Consider the following 18,888-nt stretch of genomic DNA (forward strand, 5'->3'; position numbering starts at 1 on the left):
TAATATGAGCAGTGGACTTTCCTACCAATGCAATAATGGGTTAATTATTCCAATTGTGTGCTCTATCCTGTAGTTCACTGGGCTATTATTTTGTAATGGTACAAATTCAAAACCTTGTCTTAACAAAGGTACCCTTCACTATTTGTAATATGGGGATTTAAAAAATGGACACATTCTATAAACACAAAAACACTATGCACTGAAAGTTTTATTGCAATCAACTGACAATAACAATGTGCCTTTTTATAATAGCAATTGCTACAATTCAATAAAATATACAGTATTTATAGATATAAAAAAAACTAAAATAAACAGTACAACATAAACACATAAGCATAAAAAAAAATATGGCATCTTTTTTTTATATTCAGTGCACAATTTTAGTTATTTAAAAAAAAGAACAAAAATCACCACTTGAAAAAGCAGCACTGGCTGAACAGAACAAACATCAACACAATGTATTTTTTTTTTCTCTCGTTTGTTTTGTTTTTCTTCTGCAGCTACTCTGCCAGTACACAATCATGACATGCTGCCCTCGAAATGCATTTACAACATTGTGAGAACAAAATGATTCAGCTGGGCATGTTGAACTACAAAAACACTATTTAGAGTTCTGAAGAATTCTGTACAAATTGAATGACAGCAGAACCGCAATATTACACTGTCACGTTCAAAGCCACAGAATCCATATCCTTTTTAAGAAAGGCCAGCCCATATGACCAAATCATAGATCTTCACTGTGGAACACACAATTCAAAATTATTATTCATATTTTTCCATAGTATGCAATACTAGAGAGCACTTCCAAAAGTCTCTGTTTTCAGTAGAGAAAAGCGCTGCTGCATTATAGTGCAGAGATGTGAACGTAGCAAAATCGATGCGTTTTCAACATATTAGTGTGGATGTGGCCTAAGATTAAAGTAAAAAATGTGTCATCATTACTCACCTCATTTTGTTCCAAACTCATATGACATTCTGTTTTCATTGAACACAAAAGGAGATTTTCCTGGAGGAACTGAGATGGTCCTGGAGGAACGTTGTCTCGTTTTACTGTGTACTGTACTAACTGTATATGGTTGAACGACAATAAAAACCACTTGACTTGACTTGAGATGTTAGGCAGAATGTTAGCCTCAGTCATCATTCACTTTCATTGCATCTTTTTTCCATATAATGAAAGTGAATGGTGACTGAGGCTAACATCTCCATTTGTGTTCTATGAAGAAAAAAAAGAACGAAAAAAAATGGGTTTAGAATGACACAAGGTTATGTAAATGATGAAAGAATTTTCATTTTTTTAATGAACTATCCCTTTAATCATCTCTTTGTCATTCCATCTTGTTAGAAAAATCAAACGGTTCATTTGTGAAAGTGTTTATCATTAACAACCAGGACACGATCGCAGTGTTATAACCTAAGGATGACTAAAACTCATTAAATTGTACAGGTCTGTTGGATCAGTAAGGCCTTCCTCAAAGAGGAGATGGAGAACATAGCATTGATCAGACATGATGTCACAAAATACAACCCTCAAGAGTTTCAGACATTAATATGCCCCCCTTACTCATCATGCACTGTACAGTTTGACACAATTTATTAGAGATAAAGAGAGCTAGATTATCACTGTATCATCTAAATGAAGATTCTCCGATCAGTCTGGTTCGGAACTTCTAAACCACTGTATACATAAATGTTACAGTTGCCTACATGTTAACTTTTTACGCCAAATTACGTCTATGCAGAGTTATGAAGTTCATACATCATATCTAGGTGTTTTATGGTTCAATAAATAAGACAACCACAAGCTTCAGCTGGACCTAAATTTCATTTAAAGAAAAGCTGCAATGTTTAAATACAGATATCAGTTACCCATACATCACATGAGGGTGGCACTGGCCTAGATAACACTCAGAGACTGAGAGAACAGAGTGTCACACTGTCAAAGTGAAAAGAACAAGGTCTTTAGCATGTTGTCTTAAAGTGAGACCATGTCCATTTTGGTGTCAAACTGCATGTTGCTATTACTAAACAACACATTATGTTTGGTAGTCCATGACACACTCTTAAAATAAAATGGAAAGGAATTTAAAATAAGATTAATTCACACTTCTGCTGAAAAAAAAACGTTTTCAGTATAAATGTTGGTGACATCTTTATCGAATGAAATGGGACCAGTCTAGATTGTAGAGATAATGGGTTGTAATGATCAAGTATTGTTAGGTTATCTTCAATGTCGAAATATGTTGGCAGTGTCTTTTTGCAGAGTTCATGGAACAAACAATAATTTAAGTCTTAGATTCCTCCGTTAGAGAAATATTCACACATTTATCTCTCCCAACTATTGGGTGACCATGGGTTACAAGTTATGAAATGGCGCATTAAGTTTTCACAATATTTTTTCAGCAGTAATACAAAGATTGGGCACTGCATTTCAAACACAAGCCCATTAAGAGAAGAGGAATACAACTTGATGTTACTTACTGTTTGTAGATATAACAAATGTCTAATCATCAAAATTAACAACTCTTCACAAGCCTACATATCCAACAAATGTTTTGTTTGAGCTGAGAATTCATATATGCCAAATGTCTCTATGCCAACAAGCTTTGTTTTCCTCCTGGATCATTTGCAGGGCACAAATAATGATACAAAGGTCTTGGCACTAAGAATATCCCTTGAGTCAGCTGTCTTTATTGGTTGTCTCAAGATATCTCTAATTTTTACAAGTTCAAAAATTCATTAGAGGAGGAGCAAAAAGCACTTGATGCCCAACAGATCTCCCTTAATCTCCATTCAGCTCCATTCAGCCTGGAAATATCGGTCACTAAATGTGGGGCCACATTGTTAGTGTGTATATACAGTATGCACAAAGACACACTCATATACTTATATCAGAAGGGTGTTCTGGAGGTAACTGGTTTTCTTGAACATTGGTAAGGACCTGGAAATCAAACTGACCACTGGAATGTTGAGGGCATGAAAAAATATCTGAACACCAGCGACAAGAAAACACATGACTGTTTTCAAGCTGGATAACATCCAATGTATTGCGTTACAGAATATTTTGAACAGTCAAGCCACAATAATTGTTTATTCTTAAGCCTAATCCTATACAGTGGCTTTGAATCTAATTTGTGACTTTTGAATTTTTAACTGGTCTTTGGCAGTGACAATGAGCTGGGGTTCGATTCATATCCTGGAGGCAGTGGACAATGAGGGCACTCAATATTCTTTTAGTTGTTATATCCATTGAAGCAGAGGCAGTTCTCAGATCAGTTCTGTGGCACACAATCGTAGACTAGTATACATCCATTGTCTGCTTTCTAAGATTGTTTTGAGGAAAGTTTATTCTTTTATATCCTTCTTCCATATACCATTGCCTCTAAAAATTGTTATGGTCCAGGAACAACCTTCCAGTCTTTTAAAGCAAAAATCAACACTGAAATAATAACAAATAATATGCAATGGTTCGCACCGGACTTCATAGAGGAGTGAAAAATATCCTGGAGAGGAAACGGGGCTAGGAGGTTGGCATAGGCCATGTGCCACAGCTTCAAATTACATCAAGGCCCACAGGCACTGCCACATAAAAGGAAATGAGAAGTAAAACTCATATTTGTAAAAAATAAATATAAACAAAATCACTAAAAAGAAAGCAAGCCAAATGTCTTCACATTGCCACCAGTCACCTCTGTAGTCATGGCAACTTCAACTGAGACAGGTCTTTAGTCATTCATATGGACGGATTGACAGGCCAGGCTAGAAGGCCAGATACTTCCTGGTGGCCTCGTCGTGGACGAGGAGGAGAAGAAAAAGAGAGTGAGTCAGAGAAATAGTGTAGATGAGCGAGTCTCTGAGGGAGACAGGGTCATTTGCTCGTAACTTTTACTCCACAGAGCCGGGATGAAGACTGAGAACCGGGGGGTCCAGACAGGTGGGGGAATAGCTGAGGTGGGGTTCTTTGATCCAGAGGAGGGGTGCTCCGTTCTTGCCCTCCTGGTTCTTGTTGGAGCTGCGGCTCTTGTAGCGCACCATCAGTACAGCAATGAGGAGGATGCCAAATATAGGGAAAGGGTAGAAGAAGACAAAGTAGAAGAGGGAGTCGTTGGAACAAACCACAGACTGTAGGCTCGAATCTATAAGGGGGAAAAATGCAGTCAGAACTGAACAACATCTGAGCTAAAAATGTATCAGAACAAAAAGAGACCATATATCCTTGCCCTGTGTTTTAACAAACACACAGTGACAAGCAATACATCCTATTTCTTCTATGTTAATATGATATTGGGAATGGGATATTTACTGCATACTGTGCTGTATACAGATCACACTGCATTCATTGTAAATTACACATTTTAACATGTTAACTTTTGGCAGTCTGATCAAATCATCAAAATGGAAATTAAGTGCATAATGAATGCAATGCACTGTGGGATACAGTTGTGCATGCTTTGTACTTTGTTGTGTACTGCACCTTTATACAAATGTAATAGATCATGGGTATTTAGTACATATAGAAAATTTGTATACTGTTCAAAGTATACATACAGTACTATACAGCAATAGTAAAAGTGGTATGTTAGTATACTATTCTGAACATAGCATAGTTTTGTCCCAGCCAACCATGAACACAGGTGACATTTTGTTGGATGCCTTCTACTTCTAGTTTGAGTAATGCTAGATAGCACCGCCTACGGTAAAATGTCACTGGTCCAAAATCACACTCCAAATACCTGTATAAATATTCTTATTGCCTGTGATTTGGATGCCTTCTGCATTTACTTATACATTGTTACATTAAAAGTTGGATAAGTAACATTAGTTATTACACGGCTCACTGGAATACTCTATCCTGATTGATCAATCATGCCATCCAGTCCAATATTTCTGAACAATGACCACACATCTGAGAATAAGGTGAAATCAGACCGGTCAGCCGGGTATTGCTGGTCATCATTCCTACTTCTCATAGGAACTCTGCGTTATCTACAAGATATAGAAAGCTAAGAATATAATTTCTACTCAAATAATTTGTTTCATGTCCATTTAATTATTTATTTGGCGAGTAAGGTGGATAATGAGCAGACAGACTGCAGTTCTTGCAAATTAAATACCTTATTGAACTCCAATGCAGACTGAATGTGGAATTCAGGTGTTTCTAGAGACTCTGAAATTTCTTTCTTCTTGTATAATAACTATTTTAATGTAAGTCAATCTTTCATGCCCATTATTTATTTGGTAAGTAGCCATGTAATAAGCTTGATAATGTACTTTAAGCCAGTCATTATCGCAAAATAAACCCCTTCCATTTGTGTTAGGGTCCTGATCACCCTGTCAGGGTTTACTTTTTGATAACAATTGACAATTATCCCTTACTTAATCCATTATGAACTAAACTGAACAAAAAAATAACAATAATACTTTGATAAATTAGCATTAACCAAGATTAATAATGCTGTAAAAAGCATTGTTCACGGTTTTGTTAGTTCAAGATAGAAACTTCATGCATCATTTAATGCTAACAAATAGAATTTTTTTTTTTAACTCACCCTGCTCCAGAATATTAACAATGGTGACTCCAGAGTTGTTAGTGGCCAGGCGGTACCAGGCATTGCGTGGGTTCAGCAGCCACTCCTCCACATGGCAGTAGTACCTGCCTGCATCTCTTGGCAGGGCTTTTTGTATGGTCAGACTGTACAGGTCAGAGGTGGTGCGCTCAAACTGTAGGCGAGAGTATGGACCAGGCTCTTCTGTGGGGCTGCAGTTCCCATTACCAAACACTGCATCATGACCAATGGAGAAGACACACTCTTGCTCATCCTCCTCCCCCTGACCCAAACGATACACGTACCAGGAAACAGAGAAGCGGGAGTCTTTAGAAGACTGGGAGAGAATGCTGCAGCCCAGCCAGATTGATCCATCTTCAGGTATTGTGATATTGGATTCTGCCTCCTCTACTTGTAATTTCACCACTGCAATCAAAACCAAACTAAGTATTAATGATTTTGGGTCTTTCTCAGAGTCTGGGGTAGTGTCTGTTGTAAACTAAAGTTTAGTTAGAGAAATAGTTTGCCCAAACATGAATATACTTTCATTATTTACTCATCCTCAGGTTGCTCTATACTCAGTGCCTACTGCACAGATTTTAACACTGAAAAGTAGTCTGTACTGTATGAATGTGAATCATGACCTAATTTCAATGTGTCCATCACTCAAAGCTATTGTATGACTTCATTAAACTTGGAATACATAATATTGTAATTGTGCTGTTACAGTGTTTTGTTTCTCTCTCTTTCTTTGAAACATATATGTGGAAATTGTTTAAAAATTCTCTTTTAAAAGAAGTTAAAATACGAGCAAATAGGTTTGAAATGACAAAACAGTGCGAAAATAAAGATAATTGTCAGCGTTTGGCTGAACTATTCCTTAAAGCAGAATCCAATTTCCTGGGAAAATTAAAACTTAATTCAGAATGGATTTACTGTTCATATTCTAACACAAGGTAAAATTAACTCCAATTTCTGTAGGGCATCACTCGCATTTAATATTGTGGGACTAGATGTTCGGTATATCACTCTCAAAATAAGGTGAGAATTATCACATTTTGTGTGTCACAAGATCATTCAGCACCTGAGATCAGGCTAAAAATAAGACAAAACATTTCTGGCAGAGTTTAAAGGGCTTCTCTTATCTTCTGCTCATGTAAAAGCAGTGCAATTTGATTTAAGATGACAGATTAGGAGGTGGTAATATTCCATCTATCTGTTTGTAAATACAGTACATGTATATAGGGATGCTATTTCAGGCAACAATGCACCAGAGAGGTGATATGACACTTCTCACATCCCGAGGGAAATATGATTGGAGTTTTGAAGCACATTCCTTAGATGTATATGTAGATAAAGGGCTCTATTTTTGAAAGTGTGCAAAGCGCAAGCGGGCGTTAATAAAGTTCATGTCCAAACTCTGAAAATACAGTGCGATCACTGTTGTGGCCTCTTTATGAAACAAATATTTATGAAATTTGGGTAAACTGTCTTTAGGTCATTGTTTATTTTTTCAATGATTATTATTATGTTTATATTTACAACTGTATTTATGATCTAATTTGTATTAGCCCTTATCCACCTGTTATCGTAGAGTGATTCAGTCACTCCAAAAGGGGCAGGTGAAAGAAGTTGAAGTGGGTGAAATGTTTGGATTTGGGAAGGTCGCTTGGGATTTTCTGTCCTCTTCATTATTTTGATTAGATTTGTGTTTCGTTTGAAGTGTAATTTGTATCTAGAAATATTCTTGTTTTAACTTTTTTGTGTTTCAATACATTAATTTTATTTTTTGTTTTAAATAAAAATTGACCAATAGAAGTGAAAAGCGTGCCAAAACAATCACTATTAATAGCCATGATTTGTAATACTTACATTTCCTATATTTAAAGGAGAATACATCCAAATTGTATGAGAGTGTTACTGTTATAGAAGTATGCCTGGCATTCATTAAGGACGCAGTTAATGCACAAAATAACCTAATTCTTCTAATTCATTGCATACAGTCCATTTACACTAGCACATTCTTATGAATATACTGTCTTTGTTTAAATTGTTGGTGCTTGAGGGTATGGACTATATAATAGGATGCAGACTGTGGATGTGTGTGTGTGATTTCGCCAAACCCATTGCGCCTAGACTTAGCGAGAGCTTGCTTCATGGCCACTGACTTTGCACTTATGTCTTATGGCATAGCTTTGCGCTTAACGCTAGCGTTCTTAAAACAGGGCCTAAAAAGTAAATAAATGGTATTCAGAATAGACAGCTCCACTTAAGTAGTGCTAAAATCAAGATTAGATACTGCAAGCTAGGGGAAATATCTTAAAAGCATTCAAGCTGAAGCAGGGAAAATGAAGCACCTATTTTTAATATTTTAAGTATTTTTAAGGGCTTCCAAACTTATCTGTGAGTCCATGTGCTGTACATATTCATGTGCACAGATCAACATGATCTATTATTAATATTTTTTATAATTTATTGACTAGTGTGTATATATATATATATATATATATATATATATATATATATATATATATATATATATATATATATATATATATTATTAGTATATTATTTACTTTATGATTAAAGTTATTAGATCAGTAAAAACTGATAATTAAATATTTTATTCGCCCCTTTGCAAACCAATTTTTTTGACCTTATTATGTTTCAGAGAAGCAGATGTTTTGTCCACCTGTGCTTCTAAAGCTGGACAAATGACACACCAAAATGTGTCTGTGTAACTGCATTAGGTGGATGACCCATGTGAAGGGTAGTGATATTGAGGAGTGAGTATGTCCGGTTGGGACATGGGGGTCATTCTTGGTAGGATGTGGGGAGAAATAAGATTCCCCTATGCCTCAGGGCTTTAAAACAATTAGTGGTGGTGGCGTAGTGGGCTAAAGCACATAACTGTTAATCAGAAGGTCACTGGTTCAATCCCCACAGCCACCACCATTGTGTCCCTGAGCAAGGCACTCAACTCCAGGTTGCTCCGGGGGAATTGTCCCTGTAATAAGTGCACTGTAAGTCGCTTTGGATAAAAGCATCTGCCAAATGCATAAATGTAAACATAACAATGCCTTCAAAGGGCCCACATTGCATCAGAGTAGCACAAATCAGGGATTAACAATTAGGACGTTTGAAATGTTTTGCAAAAATTAACAAGTTTGCAGGCTCTCACCACAAATATGATAAATAGCAATTTTAAGCAACATATTTTTATGGCAGAAAAAAAATATATTGATAACACTACACTAAGTTTGTATTTTTAAGCATTAGATAACTACATTAATTAACTTGAACTAATAATGAGCAATAATTTTACAGCATTTCAGGGTGTGGCAAGGGGGAGAAGAATGGATTAATAAGTGAGGCAATTTGCACAAGGGGTTTTCATGGGTAGTTGCGAAGGGTTGTGTGGCACTCAGATGGGCTTCATGAGTAATGCCTCTGGGCTCCAGCTGCTATAAGCTCTCGCTGTGTCCGCTGTGAGAGGTTCTGGCTCTCAGTTGCTGCCTGCACTGTGGGAAAAGTGTTAGTGCCAAGGTCTGGGCCCCATGTGGCAAGGCTCCCTGGGGGGCCAATGCCCTGTATGCTTGCTTTCGGGAAGTCGCGCATACAAAGACTTTGTCTATCTTTATCTCTTTCTCTCATAAACACACACACATGGTGATGAATGATTCAGCTCGGGAGGCACGAGCCCAGGATGGCTGAGCTCCATGGCAGTCTCTAGGGGAGAATGTTTTCATGCTGCTCTTTCCAATCCTCCCTGTGCCAGATGGCCTGATAAACCCATGGGACTGCAGCGCACAACTACTGAACCAACTAAATTTCAATGGCTTCAGAGTCTGGTATGGGAATGAAGGCCAACTCTGTAACTTGGGTGCAACTTGTTTTTTAAGACCAATTCCAATTATTTACATTTTTAAGTGTCTGATAATCAATATAGAGAATAGTGATTTTACACAATTTTAAAAGTTTTTACGTCATAAAAGGTTTTATGAAGATAATCTTTTTGCATTTATTTTTCCCACTTTTCCCCTAAACAATCCTTAGTGTACAACAATAAAAACATACAAAATAGTATATATTGTATGTCCTATAATATATATATTATCCATTAAATATCCATTAACAATTATTTAATGATAATAATAATATTAATAATAATTTGTATGCAAAGTACACTGAATTTGTTTTAGGCTTGCTTGAGAATGAATGGCTGAAATGTGTAAAGTAATTAAATCTGATATTAAAGAATAACCTGGTTGAAAAGTTGAAAAGTGATTTTTGATCTTTAGTAAACAGCCCATTTCTTAGGCATGTACATAACAACCACCTTCTTACCTGGCTGTCTAACTGCCACATGTGTGAAACCAGAGGACTCTTGTGCAAGGCGGTACCAGGCTCCATCAGGGTCCACGAGCCACTCCTCCACAAGGCAGTAGTAGGTTCCAGAATCACTAGTCTCAGCACGGTGCAGGGTGAGACCATACATCTGAGGAGAGAGCCTCTCTGACTGTACACGGCTGCGCAGACGTTCCTCCTCTGCGTACGCTCCGTACTCAAACGCCCCAGAATGTTCGATCTTTAACAACAGCTCGTCAGGCTCTCCTGGTTCGGCCTTCTGGGCATACCACAGCACCGCATGCTGGGACTCAGGGCTGGTTTGAGAGGTGATGGAGCAGTTGACATGCACCCGGCTGTCTTCCAGAAACTGCAGAGTCTGGTTGGATTTGTGAACTTGCAGTTTACTTGCTAATAAGAGGAGAAAGAAAAAAAATGTATGCTTATGGTTTATAATGGGGCATCAGAAAAGAAAAGCTCTTTTTTTATAACTCAGTAATTACTTGTGGAAGTGTAGGATGCTTCTGTGCCATTTCAATAGTTTTCCTATGTAAACATGTGCTAGACAGATGTCTTTCACCATTGTGCTGCACCTTGTTGCTTGTTTGTTTTTATGTTTTTTTTCATTGTCTCGCACAGGAGCGTGTCAGGTTAAAAAGAACTTGGTCTGTTCTGCTTGTGGCACTGCGTCTAGCTTTTTATGGTTGGAATCTCAAACAAATAAATCCTTTATATACATATATATATATATATATATATATATATATATATATATATATATATATATATATATATACAAAGCACATTTTCAACTGAACCTGACAGATCACCATGCATTTTTGTTGTGTGGAAAAGAGCTGCTTTTTTCTTTTAATAATTTTGTGCTACAAGGGATAAAATATTTGAGTTACATCAGATGATGTTAGGTGCTGAGTTAGAGGATGACAGAATTTTCAGTTTAAAGCAAATGATCTGTGTAATGTTTAACTAGATTTAGACATGTAAATGCATTATCTTAGCGTTTCAGCCATTTTCCACAAATACTTTACCCCTTATCATAATCATGCAGCTTAATCAAAGTTACAAATAGTTGTTTTAAAAAATCCACTTGGCTCAAAAAATTGAGGGGGATTGTTTTTATAGCTTTTGGTGAATGGATACATGTTGTTGCTGGAATGGCTTGTGCCAGATAGAGACCGAAATAAGATGTTAGAAGAGCTCTTAAAAAGAACAGGGCTGCTGGGACCTGTAGCGTTCATATTGGATTACCTACAGGTGCATCAGGTGTGACGGCCATGAGCAATGGCTGCTATTTCACACCATGACTGGATTTATGAGTTTCAGAAGAAGCTCAGGAAGACAGTGAGAAGAAGGGAGACGAAGCAAACACACTTTCACGCCTGCTAATAATATAGTAGATCTCACACAAATGTAGATATGATGTGTGCAAAGAGTGAAAAGAGCAGAGGTCCTTCATGTGCGTCCTTGCTATTTGGCATGGGAACATGCAAATGTTCCAGACACACTTTCAAACACATTCAACATATGCTACTGCCTCACTCATCCCCTTATCCCTAAACACACACAAACACCCCACCTTTTAACAAGAAAAGACACATTTGGTGGGATCAAATTTATATTTGTTTCAACATATTTAAACACCTAAAATAATGAGCATCTTTGAAACCTCACATTCAAATTTCCTGCTTTAATGGCTCTTTGCTAAAAATCTAATTTTCCACTGGCACTTTGGCTCCTGTAATCCCCATCAAACATTTCTGCACTTCCAGCAAAGTCCCTTGATTCGTCCCTAAGCCAGGACCTTCTCCAGAATAACAGTAGGCCATGAAACCAAATCCCTGGAGAAAAGCTCTTCAACTCAACCGCGCAATGTCAAATCTCACTGATGTAAAGGTGATGCAGTTTTTTCCAGTGTCAAAATACTTTCTCCAATCCCAGCTTAAAGTGCAGAGAAAATTATAAGTGAACCATTCATAGGTTGATTTACCCGAAAAGTGTCAAAATTTTGTTTGCATGGCTCACACAACAATGGTGGGAGTCTAGGGCGGGACTGCCTGTTTGCCTAGCCAGTGAATACTGGTCATTACTTTTGCAGTTCGGTTTGGTGCCTCTAATGGTACAGAAATGATACACTTCACTATTAACACTTTATTTTCCCCTTTCAATTACTGCAAAAACTGTAAGATTAGGGTTGCTGTCCCATTTAAAATTATTATTCCTCATCTAAACATTAATTAAACTGATTACTATTTTCCATATTCATTACAGGCCAACCATAGATATACTTTATAAATATGCAAGTGAGAAATAATTTACAATAACAATTACTGAGAGTTATCAAATACCAAGAGTTTCTTAAATCATGCACAGAAATGAGCTGTCTTTACTTTTACAGAGATGTCATAGTTAATCTTTCCACAGTTCAGCTTCAAAACAGAAGAATCCAACAACACTGACAAGAATGAAATAGTCAGTACCCCAACAACATAACATCCGTGATGTTTAAAATGGTGTTCCCAGTGTCATAGAGAAGTTGTATTTAGATCCCTCGAAAACGAAGCTTTATTGGTTCGGTGCACATTTAAGATTCTCTCGCATTCCTTGGTTTTCTTTCTAATTTGAATATTTCCGGTCTCCACTCAAAACAGATGCTGAAAACGAGATGTCAGGGATTAAAGTCTGTTGTTTTGCAAGATAAATCAAGTAAAAAAAAAAAAATAGTTTTGTGGATTTTAGTCCACATCTATCAGATCTGAAGCCTCAAAGTGAACAAAACATACTTTTTTTGCAGATACACATTTAAAATACAGTCTTTTGCATTCAGGAAAATGGTCCAAAAGTATTGATGACTCATCTTGCACCGCACAGACTTTGGTCAAATCAAATGCTCTCTACAACGAGAATAGTCTCCCCCATAACACCTGCAACTAACTAGCAAGTACAAAATTCTGATTCATGTCTGTAACGTAAACTAATGGCTGCTGGCTAAAAAAAGAGGAACAAGCTTTTTGATATGTCCTGCCCAAACCTGCTGTTTCAGTGGGAAATATATTGACACAGGGAGACAACTGTGCTTGTTGAGCCATTTCAAGGGGTCTTTAACCCATGAAATTGTTGTGACCTATCACAGTCACTGATCACAGGTGCATTCAGTGTTGTGTGGGTATTTAGAAAATAATGTTTACAAACACAATGGCATTTTCAAAGCAACCAATACTGTTGTTTGACTCCAGCACTGGGGCACAATTAAATACAATAAAACATTACTGCACAGATTTACATAAGGTTATTTATTCAGGCTTTGAAATCGGAGGCGAGTTATGCATGACAGCTCAGAGCTGAGACTTTGTTTACTCTCCAGGGCAACAGAAAATCTTTCTCTGTTTCAAGCTCATTCCTGGTCCTTGCTATTCTGTCTATCCTTGCTTGTTCTTTCCATTAAGTATATCTGTATATGGGGTATGATGAGAAGCAGAGGTGGATGTGGATTCATAATCCACATCTCTCTCTACTCCCATCACATTTTGTAATAAAGAAAATGGGCAGAGCAGGGAGCTTTTGACAAGGTGGAAATGAGGTCCATTGGTCATTGTACTCTCTGTCCGATTGGAGCAGCTCTTCTTTCATTAGCACTGGTAAGCAATCAGAGTTGCTGGCCAACTAGGAAGCAGATAAGATTATCAGAGTGAGGACTTTTGCATGTACTGCATTATATGCCACATACACACTTGGTCCTTCCATATGTTTTTACTGATTGGATTGCTATTGGATAATGAAAAGACCAAGTGTAGATGAATGCCCTTCATGATGAATTCACTATAAGATAGCAATCTGATCTCTCAAACCTCAGTAGATGATATACACCGTTAAAAGACATTCCTTGGCCAAGTGTAAATGTACATAACACATATGTACATTTATATACCTCTTACTCCTTCCTAATGGAACTTTGTCAGTGCACGAACATTTGCGAGCAAAATGTCTTTAAGACAATACAGTGTGTGTAAAGGGAGTGTGGAGCAAAGATAGCATTCAACAGAAACAAAATCTATGCAATCATATCAACATGCAGTTGCCCAAATTCAGAATTAGCACCTAAACTATTGCATTTAGTGCCGAAAGAAGAAGTTGCAGTGTGTATGTGACTGTAGTGAAGGAAATCAAAAGACCCAATTAAATAAATCAGAATATTCTCTGAATCTAGTGGGCATGATTAAACAACCTAACTAAACAAGCTTCTGTATTTGTTCTTGACAAAACTACAAACCATTTATTTTCTGTTGGAAATCAAATTAGGAAAATCAATAAATGTATTAAAAACAAGAGAGAATAAAGAAAGACAGAAAGTAATTGCAAAATATGAAGCAAATCAAGCAGCACGTTTTTAAAAGCTCGGTGCTAGATTAGAGTCAGTTTGTGACAGCTCTCAGAAAGAGGGGGAGGAGGCGGCAGAAGGGGAGGCTGGCAGCAGAAAAAATAAACAGAGAAAATGTTTAGATTGAATTTATGATTTTCTAAGAGGCTCTGTAAGACAGCGAGCAGCATTCCCTCCTCCTGCATGTGTCCAATTTGTTAGCCACAGTTAATTACCAACACACTGCGCTGCCTAGATAAAGATGCTTTTTTAAATGTATCTTATTTATTGATGACACAAGACCCATGACCTTTAAGATAATGCAGCCTCCCCATCAAGAACACTGACAATACATTTAATAAATAAATAAATAGTATTGCTGTTTGTATCTAATGTAGTGGAGATTTTAAAAGGATCATATATTAGTTTTTATATATAAAAGAGTTCAATGTACTATGAAAACATACTGTAATTTTCAAAACTCAAAACAAAACCTCTCATTCTAAAATCCTTTTGAAATCCTTTTTTGACTTTGGAAACCTGAAACATTTTAACTGGCCAGTTACACACGTCAGTGATGCCTATGGGTGATGGTGATCAGAAACTTGGCCTGCCCAGTTATAGTGAGGTAATAAAGAGGATGCAGGGTGTATATTATCTTTCAAGAGTTCTGTTACTGATGTTAGTTAATCGTAGCTACTGTTAGTTAATCGGTAGCTACTAATTTCAACATCCCACCCCCCAGATGAAGAGTCCTACTGACTGTCAATCACCCACAACATAATCATATCTCAGTTCATGCAAATTTATGAGTTCCAGAATAACATATATTAGCCAGAACGGAGACTGAGAAATGGTTGAGATGTACCGGTAAAACATAAAAGTATTTTTGGTGTGCTCTAAAACTAGACAGAGGAGGTTAATTTTCTGCCTTGCAGATGTAAAGTGGCTTTGAGTGAAGCAGTGACAGGAGGGGGTGGATAATCCACATAGATAGAAAGAGCAGGCAGAGAAGTGCCTGAGAGGAAGAGGAGAAAAGAGGACTGTAACACTTAGCAGGGATAAAAGCACAACATACCAAGAAGAGGCAATTAAAATGGGTGAAAAAAAGAGAATAAGAGAGTAAGCAAATGGTGCAGTAATGTAAAGAGGTGATTGTGGAATCGAAAAGGTGGTGGAAGAGCTGCTCCTGTCTTTGAATAGAGATACTGTCAGACACACTACAAGACTGAAGCTTGTTGCCCAGCTCACATTTACAGACTCATGGTTTCTGGTTATGTTGTCTTATTGGAGCACTCTTTACACAACTAATTGCAGACTATGTGCATCAATTACAAGAACATTCTCCTCAGTGTTGTAGTTGAGACCAGCTCATCCAAGTCCATGTCCAAGTACAGGCCAAGACCAGAGTATGTTGAGTTTGAGTCAAGACCGAGACCAGAAGAGGGTCGAGTCCAAGTCAAGACCAAGAATGGAGAGGGCCGGTGCGAGTCAAGACTGAGACCAGAAAAGGCAGTGTCAGAGACAAGACTGCTTATAAATGTATTAAATGTGTAGTTTAAACAACTATTGACTCTAGGCTCATTTATCAAATAAAACTCATTTAGGTTAAGTAAACACAATTGTATTATAAATACGACATGTCAGTGTTTAAGGTGCAAAGTGCCTATATGCCTCTGCATTTTGCAGAGCTTCTGTATACATTTATATATTAGAATTAAGTTAAACAGAGAAAATGTTTAGATTGAATTTATGATTTTCTAAGAGGCTCTGTAAGACAGCGAGCAGCATTCCCTCCTCCTGCGTGTGTCCAATTTGTTAGCCACAGTTAATTACCAACACATAAATGTGCCTAAAAATTTAACAATAATGTATTACATATGACAATGTTTACTCAGAAAGTGAATCTAAACCTTTCCATTCATTTTGTTTACAATTTCCTTAACTGAGGAAACGAAAGATGTTGTTCAAACCAACGTATAGTGTAGAACAGAACACAGGTGTCTCGAGACACAGATTAACAGTTGATCATCTTTTTAACTTGATAAAAGAACTTCAAAAATGTATGGCTCCAAAACACAGTGATACCTGGTGCTACAATCAAAGACGTCCATTTGGCATGTTTACATATAAAAGCAACTGAAAAGCAGTATGGATGGATGCAACATATTGTTGGGTGTGAATGGCCTCTTCTTATTATGATACCAGGTCTATGGAATTTTCTTAAAGTTACCTCTCAAAAAAGTTGTCTTTTGTTTCAAATGATTTTAGGTAAATATCCACTTCATCTAACAATATGTTTGTTCTCCGTTTTCTGAAATATCCTGATGCAGTTTTACTGAGTGAGATATGCTGCAAATTATTCAGTGAGACAGCAGTCCAAATGAATCAGACTAAATAATGAATCGATCCAGACCTTTTTGCTAACCTGTTAGGACAATTCGCTGAAAATAACTGACTCAACAGAATTATTTATTTGTGAATTGGTCATCACTAGTTCTGAGCCTATGCAGCTGACTGAAATACGGGATACATGTCATAATCGCTGATAATGACCATCAAAGAAATGTTTGTGAGGTTTTTACAGTACATTTTTAAAAAAGGGACTCGACTGGACTTGGGGATAAGTCCAAGTCCACACCTGTTTGAGTTTGAATGCTCTTGAGAACTACAACACTGATTCTCCTCCTCAACTGTAGCAAGTATACCGGAAAAGAGATAATTCAAGAGATAATTCTTGACAAGTTGTCAACAAACATTGGAGGAAGGGACTTTTTTCCACAGAATGGGGAAAAAAGCTGAAAAATATGGACGATACATGGTTTGGGGAGATGTTTTTTTTTTTTTTTTGGCTCCTGCTCCCCAATGCCTTGCCATCATCTTGTATTCTTTTGCTCTCTCCCAATATCATTGGCTGTTGTTCATTGCTTTTCTCTCACACATCTGGCTAGTGCTCACATCAACAAATAATTGGTCAGATTTCAAACAAGTTTCAAACATCAATCTAGGGCTTTATGTTCAAGACTTAATATGTAAAAGGGTGACAAGCTTCAGTCTTGTAGTGTGCACCTGGCTTAAGGTAACAAGTTGATAACCGAGTTGAGAACCCCCCACCCCCACCCCCAACACATACACAATAAAGGCCAGCTTAGAGTTCCTGCACATGACTGCTCTTCCATTAGCTTTTTCTAACTGTTAATCCAAACAGCACAGCCTGGAACCTGTCATATTAAGGTTCTGAAATGAGTTTAATCCTAGTAAAAACTGCCATTCTTTGAGGGGTGGAAGGCTGTGTTCCCAAAGGAGAGCAGTTTAAGCAGCTCTTTCTGCACCGTAAATAATTGAGCTTTAGTATTGCTGCCCTTCGTATGCTACACAAACATAATGGCAGGCTAATATCTATGCTAATGTGGCTGATATATCTCTGATTCTTTTGTGGAACAGAAAGATTTCCAGATGTCTTCTACAATGCAATTAGGGCTATGGTAATTATGAGGTTCTGTGCTCGAGCAGGGAGTCCCTAATCGGCCCTCGTTATGTCCAAGGCCTCCTCCTTCCTAAAAAATTCTACACCATCCATTGACACAAGTCCTCCCTCATTAACTCAACCAGGGCGTCATATAGATGTGTTGCGGTCCTTGTCTGTGACACAGCAAGAGTAACCCTGTGAGATCAGGGGAACTCTAGGAATGAAATGTTACATTAGAGGTCTGTGCATTAACATGAAGTACACTGTGGTCTATGAGAGTGGGAATAAGGGTTTATGTGGATAGGGAGAGATGCATTTAATTAAATCCAATGTCTTTGGATGTTTTGGCCGCAGCACTATGCAGACTGTGGCTGGTGATGTTGAATAGCATCTGTTTATTGTTCTTGTAATTTTATCCGAAAGGCCTCTTTGCCACTTTACAGTTCAAGCCTCATAAATGATAACAAGGGGCGAGTTATCATGGGGTTTTGAGAGTATTTGACCTCTGGTTGGGGGAACTTAATATGAACAAATTATTTTTATATACAAGTAAATACAATTTTAAACAGGGTTTGTCTGAGAAAATAACCATAGCAGCAGTAGTCTGTTTGAGTAATATTCTTAAGGATCATTATTGGACAGAACTTTTGGATTTTAGAAGATTTATGAAAGACGATGTTTGGCTCAAAAAGACACTTCAGGCTGCATGAGATCAATCTCAGTATATTCGAGATGTATGTTAGAAATTAATTTACCCTCTAAAAGTCATTGTATTAATCATACACTGCATGATAACCAGTAAAAACAACTAGCACAAAAAATGAAAAGGGATGGAGAGAGAAACTTTCCAGACACTGAATATTAAAAAAGTCAATTTTCATTAGCTGTAAGTTTAGTAAACGAATTTCTTGATTTACTGAGTGAAATGCAAAAGAATGGTGTGATGATTTACTCATGGAAGACATATTATTTGTGACATCCTCAGAGACCTTGATTACAATTTTTATAAAGTGTGTTAATGTATCATTCCAGATGCTGCTGGATTTTGGCAGGGGAGAGTTATTATAAACAAGTTAATAATACTAGACAGCTTTAAGTAATGTTGGTGATGAATCCAAGGCTTAATAGCGTGAAATTAAATTTCATAAGTG

General features: G+C 37.3%; 1 protein-coding gene across 1 annotated transcript in view; it reads right to left on the minus strand.

The window, feature by feature from the left end:
• Positions 1–243: 243 nt before the first annotated feature.
• LOC127658857 (immunoglobulin superfamily member 3-like) overlaps positions 244–18,888 on the minus strand; it is a 254,627-nt gene continuing 235,982 nt past the window's right edge. The window contains exons 7-9 of the mRNA XM_052148390.1: positions 9,894–10,304; positions 5,550–5,972; positions 244–4,136 (exon numbers count right to left, since the gene is read on the minus strand). Coding sequence (XP_052004350.1) covers positions 3,886–4,136; positions 5,550–5,972; positions 9,894–10,304 — 1,085 coding nt within the window. The 3' untranslated portion in view covers positions 244–3,885. The remainder of the gene's footprint in view (positions 4,137–5,549; positions 5,973–9,893; positions 10,305–18,888) is intronic.

The sequence above is a fragment of the Xyrauchen texanus genome, chromosome 18 (genome assembly GCF_025860055.1).
Source record: "Xyrauchen texanus isolate HMW12.3.18 chromosome 18, RBS_HiC_50CHRs, whole genome shotgun sequence".
NCBI lineage: Eukaryota > Metazoa > Chordata > Actinopteri > Cypriniformes > Catostomidae > Xyrauchen > Xyrauchen texanus.